The 12,339-nt window shown below is 37.2% G+C and overlaps 1 protein-coding gene across 1 annotated transcript in view; it reads left to right on the plus strand.

Annotated features, from left to right (window-relative positions):
- lrp1bb (low density lipoprotein receptor-related protein 1Bb) overlaps positions 1-12,339 on the plus strand; it is a 242,854-nt gene that overhangs the window by 112,170 nt on the left and 118,345 nt on the right. The window contains exons 7-11 of the mRNA XM_056754675.1: positions 3,003-3,225; positions 5,740-5,926; positions 6,277-6,420; positions 9,113-9,349; positions 9,528-9,708. Coding sequence (XP_056610653.1) covers positions 3,003-3,225; positions 5,740-5,926; positions 6,277-6,420; positions 9,113-9,349; positions 9,528-9,708 — 972 coding nt within the window. The remainder of the gene's footprint in view (positions 1-3,002; positions 3,226-5,739; positions 5,927-6,276; positions 6,421-9,112; positions 9,350-9,527; positions 9,709-12,339) is intronic.

Genomic DNA, 12,339 nt, shown 5'->3' on the forward strand with positions numbered 1-12,339 from the left:
GATATATTTTCCCTGCGACTCCTTTGTGTATATTTTCTCTCTTGCTTTCATAAAGATGCTTTGTCCTCTGCTTATGTAAAACGTAGCCTTCTAATTTAAAACAAAACCCCCGGCAGAAAATGTGACTGAACTTGGTTTAACCTCACTTTTCAAAGTGTAACTTCAATTCCCCAAATCAATTCGGAGAAAGAAAAAGGCAGGGTGAGAGATGTGCTACTATAGTCAGTGGAGGGTGGGAAACTTGGATTTGATTTAGAGCGAAATGAAAACGGAGCTGTGTGCTAATCTTTATACGTCTGCTATTTTTCCACTTGTTTGGTAATCTGTCTCGGTGAAAGAAGGGGAGGCATTTTCTGCTGGGTTATTCTCCACAGTAATGAAACTCTCCAACAGTCTGGGCTCGGGTTGGACCATTGTGTCACCTTTGCTGTGATTACTTAAAGCCCGGGTCTTAAGGTCTGTGGAAGCTGATGAGATGTATGACCGATTCAGATTCGTCTCCATTGTGTTTTGGTTTGTGAATATCTTGTTGGATGGGCTTATTGAGTTTGTTATCAAACCACCAAACAAATATAGTATTGTTGATTTATCATTCTGCTGCTGAGATGAAAGTCTCTCCTTTTTCCACATTTGTCCTCTGTATTCATTATTGGATTCAGATCCCAAATATGAACAAAGTATATTGAACAGTGATGGATAAAAATAAATGTTTGATTAGCTCAGTCACACAGAGTATACCTCATAAGCCTATACAAATTATGGATTTATTCAAGTTTATGAATTTAATTGATTTTGCTTTATTATATTATTGCGCTTCAGTGCCCTTCTCATTAACTCATTATCATGGGTGTTTTTGGGCATAAAATACCAAAACAGAGTACAATTATGGTAAACAAGCTAAATTACTTGCATTCAGAATAATTGATTCTGAATTTATTCTATACTCTATATTAAACATTGGCTTTTAATTATGTTGCTGTTGTTATAAGAAGACAATGCTTGTCTTAGTATTAACGGATACATGGTGGAGCTCCTGGAAATGAAGACAGAACTAAATGTGACCCTGGACCACAAATCCAGTCATAAGGGTTACTTTTCTGAAATTAAGATTTATTAAAACATCATCTGAAAGCTGAATATAAATGATTTTCATTGATGTGTGGTTTGTTAAAATGAGAATAAGAAGTTGTCCATCAGAAGCTCTGTAGCAGGTCATTGCAAAGAAGAAACAGGTTTGTTTTAACGCTCTCTATTGGCTTACCAATGTAATGATGATGTGGAGAGTAGATGAACTCGAAAGCAGACATTCTAACCTTTAAATAGATAACAAACTTCCGTTTGTGTTTGCGATTTTGCTGCATCCACTCATAAATTTTTTGTTTTTAAATATTTACAGTGGGAAATGTTCAAAATATCTCCTATGGAACAGGATCTTTACTTTACATCCTGATGACTTTTGGCCATACCCATACGATGTATTGTTAGCTATTGCTGCAAATATTCCCGTGCTTCTTAAAACGAAATGAAATATAGACACGCTGTTATTAAGAGGCTTCAACATTAGATGATTTGATATCACCAAGACATTCACAATTTTGCTTAAAGACCCAACCGACCTAGAGATTAAATAGGGGTGTGTGGATGATTTAGTGGATTGCTGTGTGAGGACTTTTACTCGACAGCCGAAAAAAGACACTGAACTTGCAGATACCTTATCAGCTTTTATCCTCCTGTATGTCATTATATTTTGGCCTTTATATTTGACTTCAGTATTCTGATTCAGCAGCACCTAAATCAGATATGTGGCAGTTTGATGACGAAAGGTGTGCACCCTCAGAGAGAGAGAGACGGATGCTGACCGTCATGATTTTTTAGGTTTGCTTTTGCAGAAAAGGGGTTAAAAAGAACACCAAATCTCTATTTTAGTTCTATTTGCCAATTTGGGCAGGCAAAGTCAAGAAAAAGACATTCTTAAAACTTGGAAGACAAGACGCTTGTCATCAACATTATTCTTTTGCATTGCAGTACACAGAGGAAACTGTCTTTCATGCCGTCTTTCTTGCAATTTATTCATGTTGAATCATTTTCTTTGTTGCAGTTCTAAACTGATCCAAATCCAACAAAAATCGAGCTAAGGACCCGAGAAAGAAGTTTGTAAAATACTAGGCACCGTAGAGAAACTTTGTACATGCTACAAATGCCAATTAGTTTGTTTTGTTGGCAGGCTGGGACGCATCACTAATACAATGTTCAATTATTTGTGCCCTTAAAAAAAAGCAGAAGACCCTAAGTGGAAGAAGGTCGGGAAGCGGAAAGAGATTTGTTTTTTATTTTCATGTTTTATTAATATTCTAATAAACTGAAAGTCAGACTTTGAGACATTTAATGAGTTCCACAACTTTAATACCGAAAGGAGAAATAAAATAACTTCCGTGGATAGCCTGATATTGTGCTGTAAGGAATTTAGAATAAGAGCAGAATACAAGATTGTTCTTCAGTGATTTAAAAATTGCTCTTTACGGTACAGTTTTTAATTTCTCTTGTTTTATGTTTGCTTCTCTGGAGCAATGCAGCGCTTTGGGGATGCTGATATTACTCTTAGCTTGTTCGATTCCTTATTCAATGAAATGTTTCCAGGATCAGACACTCTTTAGAATCCCTCTGTCATCTACATTAATGGGCCAACTCACAGAAAAATGAAGAATCTTTTAAGATTTTTATCTCTTCTATAGGCCACAGAGTGAGATGTCAGTCAGGACATGTTGCTTATCTCTTTACAATATAAATGAATAGTGGCTAAAGGCTGTCAAGCTCCAAAATAGCTATATAAAACGTACATGTCACCAAAGAAATCTGAATTCTGCACCGAATGCAAAAAAACTTTCAGTTAAAGCTAGATCAAATATGACTCCTACGATTACGAAACACATAGAGCTTTCTAAGTCAAAGTGATGTTTTTTTAAAGCATCATTGGGTTCACTCTTGTTCTTCATCTCTTGCAGGATGATTTTTTTCACGGACTATGGAAATGTTGCCAAACTGGAACGCTGCAACATGGATGGCACCAACAGAACTCGCCTTGTGGATTATAAGATTGAGCGGCCGACTGCAGTAACGCTGGATCTGGTGAAGAAGTTAGTGTACTGGGCAGACGCTTATCTGGATTACATAGAGATGACGGATTACAATGGCAAAAACAGACATACTATCATTCAGGGGTATCAAGTAAGTACTTGCATGTTTGAACCTGATATAATATGTTTGGCTTTTTGATGTTTAGGAATTTTTAGACGGCAGGTCCACAGTCCGCCTACGCTCCATTCAGTGACCATCTGATCCGAACTGTGTGCAAAAATGGAAAGCTGGCTGAAATTGCTTTTATTGACTGTCTTCATGGCATTTGAGCTTAATATGTAAAAAAATCTGCATTTATGACATTCAGACGTCACTATCTCAGATGACCCTGCCCTTAAATGGAACATGGAAACATAACATTGTATTTGGTTGCTTCAGATGTAAGACTTTATCTAAGTGGGAAATGCTTTGCTTAAATAAACAGCGATGAGAACCAGACATTTTAAAGCCTGGCTGCATGTAGGTGGTTTAAAAGATGTTGTTGCTAAACTATGAGTTTGCATATCCTTTTTGCTCTAAGGAACCCATGAAACTTATACAGTTGAACACAGATTGATTTCAGGTATTAATTGGTTATGGCATTCATGCCCACCAGCTATCTGTGCGGCTTCAGCTGTGTTTTGATTTCTCAGGCTCTTCATTAGACTAAATTAAAACACGGGTCAGAGATGAGGTTCTATGAAACACATTTACCATCGGAATATTTTACATGAAGTGCACTTATGAGAACAGTAATTAGGGATCATTATTATTCCGAAGTACATCTCAGCTAAGCAGCCCAAAGACTGTCTCTTTACAGAAAAGTGTAGAAGGCCACATACAAAGAGGAATACATCATTGTGTGTGTGTGTGTGCAGATGCTCCGTGTAATAGTGTTCATAAATGCAAGCCACGGCTATTGTTGAGAGGTTGCTAACACATTTAATTTCCGTGGAAAATGAAGGCAAGGTTCTGCTGTGCATGAAGACCATTCTTTTTTTCTGGGCATCATTATTTTGCTAACTCGCTCCTTATTGTAGATGATACCTTGCTGTTTATGCACCCATCCAGAAAGCCTTATTTGTATTCAAAGCATGGATTGTTCATGGCTTACACACACCACACTAGCCCTGTGCACACCTGTATTAGAGGATATGGTATGCTGTCGACAGTAAACCATCATAGTTTATGGACAGTGCCCCTAAAGAGTATTTTATCACAATTCAATGTAAAGTAATTTCTAAAGTGCATCTTAACAATTTTGCATTGTTGAAAAGTAGCATTGGACAAAATAAATCTTAGAAGAGATGCAAGAAACATGTAAAAACAATCCAAATAAAAATAAAATATGAAAACAGAAAATAATAAAATGCAATGTTCACTGCAAAATTTGCCCCCATTCACTTTCCATTGCAATTTTGATTCCGACTATGAGAAGTCAGCAGGGGCGAATTGTGAAGTGAACTGCTCCTTTAAAACACATGAGGGAAACTAAGTAGTATAAACAGAAAGCATTAAATAGAAGAGTTTTCAAACAATATGGACGGTTTCATTGGTAGTATGCGACTGGGCCCAAGTCAACGTCTGGTCTGTGTTTGGTTATAATATAACAATTAATTTGATATTTAATTTATAGTTATATCATAAATTGTATATTAATTGTAATAAATCACATTAAAACTACCCAACCTTATTTCTATGCGGTGGTCTCCGGGAAGTTAAGTTTGAGCCATTTCACATTCGTTGCTTCTGAAACTGTCTATAAATAAATATAAAGTATTTAAAAGCAAAACAATAAAATGTTCCAATTTAAGAAGTATTTGAAGACATTATAAAAAGTTGTAAATGTGTGCATTGTTAATGTAAATTGACAGGTTAAGTTTATCACATAAAATACACGTTAACAACTTGTAAATAGGAAACTTACTTAATACATAAAAAAATGCTTAAACCTCCCGGTTTGAGAATTAAAACACTAATAAAAACCAGAATTAAAATGCAGTATCATTTCTTTCAAGATGCATATTATATTATCTAATGTAATAATGTTTAAAATGTGCTTTAAAATGGGACCATTGTTCATCTGAAAAAATTTTCAGTCTGGGAAGGTTGATAAATTCCTATGGCGATAGCATTCTGAACTACTTTATTTTGCCTTTTGCTTTATAGTGTAAAAAGGATTGTCTCTTGTGGGTTTAGATGAAACGTGGTGCACTCCAGTGTGCATGTATTTATGGATAGGGTTCAGCAGTCGTGGTTTGCACCTGTCACATGGGCATCACTAGCTGACTTATAGTATGTATGCTACAATAACAGCACAGAATCTAGGTGTCCTCTGCACTCTGGCTGACCCTGCCTGAACTCGTGAATGCATACCAACAGAAATCAGTTGAAGCTACTCATTACCAGTTTAATGTGTGTGAATAGCCAAGCAAATGTGATGTAAGACACAACATTGTGCGGATCGTGCCAGGTTAAATTGGCTCTAATAACAGCTTGAAAACACACAGGGTGATGCCAGTGATCGTATCAGTTTCGTTCTGCTTTTCTTGCAAGGGGATTTTTTCCTGGCTAAGTTCCTTCCAGCCTTCCAATCAACCTAAAATAGCCAATGCTTCTTTTTAGGTGGCCCACCTGCATGGATTAGCTGTCTTTGAGGAGTACTTGTACGCAATTCGCTCTGAACCCTCCAGTGGAGCGGTGGCGGACGTCTTACGGATAAATCGTTTTAATGTCACAGACCTGGAGACGCTAACCAGCATAGGAAATGCAAAAACGATACGGGTTTACCACAAGCTCAGTCAGCCAAAAGGTAAAGTGTTTGTTAGACTGATCTGAAGTGCTTGTTTGTTCCTAACAAAACACGGTTTATGTATCGCTGTCTGTAAATATTTCAGTAAGCTTCTGGTTATGTTGTTAAGTTTACAGATAGTTTATAATACTATTATTTCTATGACAATTTTTATTTATCATAAATATAAACAATATTTATCACAAGGTTTTCCTTCTTGTAAAGCGAGTTCAATGGGTTTAATCAAATTGCCATGAAATTACATACATGTATTTTATGGTTTTTCAAGACCAACAAGGATGTTGATTCAGGAACATGTCCTTCGTACAGTCATGTAAATCTTGTATGCTAAACCAGTTTCTTCTCCTCAGTCAAGGGCCACGCGTGTGAGGTTGACCCCTACGGTAAGCCGGGAGGATGCTCTCACATCTGCCTCCTCAGCGGGAGCTACAAATCCCGAAACTGCCGCTGTCGAACCGGATTCATCCTTGGAAGCGACGGGCAGTCCTGCAAGAGTCAGTAAAACTTTCAGTCTCTTTTTCCGCTGTGCATTGCAGTCGGGGGGACGGATGTCACGCGTTCTAACGTGTTGTTCACAGAGTCGGTTGTTTAAAATATTCATCAAAACATGTTTGTTCTCTGCCGCCGAAGTGAAATAAAAAATGCAGACAACGATATTATGACAGTTAAGGTCACGGCATCCCTGCGGAAATGATGATGGAATATGTGTTTGGTTTATTCGGTTCTCGTCAACTATCTGGAGCTGGAAATTGAAATGTATGTGTTGTTACGCTATTACGGTAAGATTGAGCAGTTTTGCATCTGCGGCGGTCTTGGCATTGATGCAGATGGACAGAGATGGAGATCATCTCTTAAAGAGATTGGCTCACTTGGTTGTGATGTTATTTTATTGACTGCCTATGGAATGATTTATTACTGCCATTACTGCCATTTCCCTATACATGGAGTCTCCTGATCAATGGACATTTTACTTAGTTGACAATAAAAGCCTTGGGTCATTTAATGACAGTCCTGAGTTTAGCATTAAGTGATGGCAGTAATGAACATCCTCAGATGCTTCTGATTTATACGTCTGACCAGATGTCTGCTCCCTGCCCTCCTGGTCAGTGCTTGAGGTGAATGAGCTTAATGCTAGTAAACTGAAACACTTATTAGTCAGTTTATTAGAGTGCTGAAACATGCTACTCTATATACGGTTTCAAGACAACAGCATAAACAAACGTAACTGTTGGCCCAAACTTAACTTCCAGTGCACATCTGCAAATTAGTCCCTGAACATTACTTCTGATAACAAGCAAAAGACACAATTACATAAGCTACCAAGTTAAAAGTTTATCTAGCCAGTATTATTTTGGATTATAAGTAGAAGAACTTTTACTTGGCTAAGCTTAAATGCGAGCAAGTTAAACATCCCATTCAATTAATTGTTTATTTAATAAAAGTAATATACAATAAAATTAAACAAATTGTTTATTTAATATAATTATTAAACTATCAAACATTAAGAACAAATTATATTAATATAAATTAAATAAAGTATAAATATTATGTTATTAGCCACTAGCCAGACTGATCAACAAACCGGGCCAGCATCTGCTAAATGTTAATAATTGGAAATTATTTGAAATTTGTGTTTTTGTTGGACAAAACTTAATGATGATCCAGGTAACCTTGCACACAACATTATTAGGATCAAGCTGTGTGAAATTACTAAATTGAATTATGATAAATATTATTGTTATTAGTGATGTTTTTGGAATATATGCAGTGTAGATGTGATGTTAATGTTTTATGTAACTCATTTATGTCAGAATAACTCTTTTTATATCATCCCCCCCAAAAAAATATGAATATTTAGCAGATTCTTTATGGTAGCTTTAACTAAATGAGGTTCAGAGGCTTTTTCACTCAAAAAAATTTTATTTATTTATAATTTACCTCCACGTCATTCAAAATATGACTCTTTCTTCTGTTGAAGCTATTTTGAGAAATGTCAGGTTTTGTGTCTGGAAGTCAATGGGGTCCAATGTTGTTCAGTTACCAACATTCTTCAAAATCTCTCTTTTGTGTTCTGTAGAAGAAAAAAGTCAAATAGGTTTGGAGTGGCATTGGGGTGAATAAAATAAACAAAATAATAAAAATGAATAATTTAATTTATTTGTAGGGTTACCTATCCCTTTTGTCAACTATATACATGATAACTAAATGATACAATTCCTAATATAGGACTTTTTTGTGAAAAGGAAAAAAACATACCTAACTTTGACTGCTTTATATTGGCTCCATCAAGCTTTTTACCCATTATCCTCCGACTTTCCATCTGATGAGAAGCAATGCTTAACAACTCTGTCTGGCTTTACACAACGGTCCCTGTGTTGTTTGATATCTAGATCTCAAAGCTCTTAATTGTCTTCGAGCTAATGGAACTCTCCCAATCGGATGATAAATTAAAGTGAAGCTCATCTGGCTGAGCCGAGGTCCCTTTCTTTACCCAGAAAACTCCATTCAGCCTACTGGTTTACAGACAAACCGGGCCACCCTTGGTGTTATTCCCAATGTAACTGGAGGATCATTTAAATGAGCAAACCCACAGCTAACCTCGGCTACAGTTGTGCTTCTTTGTTAATCTGACAACAGGAGATTTATTGTTTAAACAAAGTCCCAAATGAGAAAAATATCATTGCTGGAGCCTGACAAATGAATCCTCTCAATCAAGATAATTTTAGCCGAGGGATGCTAAGTGGGGTTGATTGCTTCATTCATTTCTGTAAGTTAGTGAGCATGTCTGTGCCAATGTTTGGCTTTGTACATCTTTACAAACAGTATTTAGGGTCAAACTTTGCACAAATAAGACCAACAAGGGGCGTTAATGGGGCTTACCTTTGTCACTGTTTTCTTAAGTTGTCTTTTACACAGCGAGAAGTAGAACTTTCCAATCTGTTATAAACTGATATTACAAGAGACCGTGTATACAGTACAGTACATTGAGCCACAGAAATAAAGAAGAGTTTCTAAAGAAATACTTTTGAACTTTGTCATGCCAAAGGGGTAAACTGAATAAAAAGAAATACGGGGATGATTTATAGGGGGAAAAAAAATGTCAACATAAGCTTAATGGAGATATTAAATGACTTAAAATGGGTTTCGAAACATAAACTTGAACACTTTCTCTCCGTGCTTTTGCAGAACCCAAGAAAGATCTTTTCCTCTTCTATGGAAAAGGGCGACCCGGCATAATCCGTGGCCTGGATATGAATGTGAAGTCTACCAATGAGCACATGGTTCCGATTGAGGACCTCGTGAACCCGAGAGCCCTTGACTATCACGCTGTAACCGGAAACATATACTTCGCCGACACAACAAGCTTTCTGATTGGCCGGCAGAAAGTTGATGGAAGCAGCCGGGAAACTATTCTCAAAGATGGTGATTAGTGTTCGTATAGTCATGGTATTTGGTTTTTCAGTGTTGATGATATATAGAGCAAACCAGGTGCCAAAGCGAGTTTAAATGCCAAATCAACTGCACGTGTCTATGAATTAAACATGACAGATGATTGTAGATATAAAATTGGTCGAATGATATGCTTCATGTGCCGTTATAGATCTCGACAATGTGGAGGGAATATCGGTGGACTGGATTGGGAATAATCTGTACTGGACCAATGATGGCTACAGGAAAACCATCAGCGTGGCCAGGCTGGAGAGGGCGTCTGAAACCAGGAAAACTCTTTTGGAAGGAGACATGTCTCACCCCAGAGCCATAGTGGTGGATCCTGTGAACAGGTATAGTAGAGAGCCCTAAAAAAGTGTGGAATAAAAGAGCAAAACTTGCTCCTCTTGTGCACACTTTAACACGCTGTACACTAACTAGTGTGGGTATAGCCATCCTGAGCTATACTCAGTGCTCACACAGCCTAAAGGAACCATCCTTAATACATTTTATTTACAAAAATTTGTTTACATAGCCCCAAACATGACTTGGGCGATTGCAATCATACACACAAAGTACCGAAAAGTGCAAGCGTCCATCCAAGCATGTCTCGGTCTATGTGTGTAGCTGTAAGCTGATATGGCAGAGCAGTAAAAGGTGAGTTTGATGGCCTGGAGCCAATCTCATTATCACCCTCCGTGGATGCGAGAGTAACTCATGAATCCTGAGGAGGTGCAGCCAGCCTGGGAACCGAAGGACTGGAGATACTGCAATAAGGAAGCAACCTCTCACTGCCTCTCAGATCCAATCACAGCACCCGCTCGCTCTTAGCAACCCGGCACTTTTTAATCAGTGGAACAGAATTGCTGATTGGTTAATAATCTTTTAGGCAACAACCTGTGTGTTACAGTCGCTTTGAGTGCTTTTCGCTTTTTCTTTAAAAATCTTTGTAAATAAATGTCTTGTTTGAAAGTGCGCACCTATCATTAACTAATTAATACAAGTCGGAATAGATTTTGCCGTCTTTAGGGAGCCGAAAAAGAGTTGATTACTGAATCATTTGAAGAGAGGAAAGTGCAGAACGGTTTCATTATTTCCAGACACAATGGGTTCATTTGCTCAGAGCCATAATTATATTCATTGCTCAGACCTCACGCTTGTACAATTTATGCAAGTCTCTCTTGCATTTAATGAAGCTAATGTATCTTAAACGGCAGTCGTAGCAATAACACATGCAAGGGACAATGACAAGAATCTAGAAATTGTCCTTTTGTGAGTTCATCCACAGCCAATCCCAAATGATGTATGTTTGTGAGAGTAACACGCAAAAGCGTCAACTCATCTTTCAGTCACGACCGTGTGTCATTCCCGATGGGGTAACTTCAGTGGAAAAGATTAAAATCTGCATTTAAAACACCCTCCCCTCGACTGCCGGCTCTGAAGCCTCTGGAAGCTGCTTGACACTGTATTTTTTAATGTTGAAAGCTAAAGCTTTTTGCATCAAGCGCTCTGACAGGGAATGAAAGGCAGAGCGTCTTCCTTTTCAGACATGTTATTTACATGTCCTATTTTGACAGCCAGTCGAAAAAGGGAACAAGACTTAAACAAAAAATATAAGGTTATTGGTAGAAGTTTGGGAAATATGTACATTTTTGACCCGTTTAAGAAGGCATAGGATTTTAGGATCGAGTCTGTGAACTTTGACCAGTATAGAATCACTCTACTTTTGCACAACAGACTTGTCCATTATAGAGTGACGTCACTTTTGCCCAATAGAGAGTAACTTGACTTTTGCCCAATATAGACTGACTTCACTTTTTTCTAACATAGAGTGACTTCTCTTTTTTTCTAATGTACATTGACTTCACTTTACCCCAATATAGAGTGACTTCACTTTACCCCATTTTACAGAGATTTTACTTTTGTCAAATATATAAATATAGACTGGCTTCACTTTTTTCTAACACAGAGTGACTTGACTTTTGCCCCAATATAGAGTGACTTCACTTCAGTCTATCATAAAGTGACTTTACTTTTACACAGCATACTGTGAAGTGACTTTTGCCCAATATAGATTGACTTCACTTCAGTCTAACATAGTGACTTTACTTTTGCCTAGCATTCGTGGAGTGACTTCAAATTTACCCAACATACTATAGAGTGACTTATCATAAAGCCACTTCTCTTTGGCCCAACATAGAGCGAATTAGCTTTTATATTTTCATGTATAGGTTGTACTCACTTCAGTTTTAATATCAGCTACTATGTTAGGTCAAATAGAATAAATATTAGCTACTAGCTATGATTGACATGCAAGGGTCAGTGTTACCATAGCAGTGAAAGCCTTTATGTCGTGTTTTGGTCCTGTTAGAGAAAGCAACGGAGTCATCTGAGTTAAGATGTTGGAAAACTCAGCATGACACCCCAGTGAGTAATTTCCATGTCTGCCTTTCTGATATATTTAAAAATGAATCAATAAATTGCTTTTTTCTTCATGCTGTTTACTTTAACAAGCAAGACAAGATGTATAAGCAGCGTTTCAAAACTCTGTTAAGTGTAAACACATTAGCCTCATCCTCTTAACTAGATTTCAAGAGCATAGGAAAGTTTTTTCTTTTAAAGCTTCATAAAAAAATGTGTCTGAACTTTATATTATGAACAAGCTATACAGTATGTCTATTATTACATTTGTTGAAGATAAGTATTGTGAAAATATTATTAAAAAAAATGAGTCCTCTGCTATAGCTTAATTACTGAACGTCAAGTCCTGTGTTTGAACCAAAAGGAATACAATTTCTATGAAACAAGATTTCCAAAATCCGCTAGATCTAAAAACACGTGGGTAGCCTTTATTTTATTTATATTTTTACACTTTTTACCTTAAACAAATTTGTGTTTAGAGGTGTTATGTTAGTGTTACCTGCCTAGATGGGCTTATTTATAGAAATTGGCCTAGTGCCCATCATTAGGTGGTTGACAGTCCA

The sequence above is a fragment of the Triplophysa dalaica genome, chromosome 8 (genome assembly GCF_015846415.1).
Source record: "Triplophysa dalaica isolate WHDGS20190420 chromosome 8, ASM1584641v1, whole genome shotgun sequence".
NCBI lineage: Eukaryota > Metazoa > Chordata > Actinopteri > Cypriniformes > Nemacheilidae > Triplophysa > Triplophysa dalaica.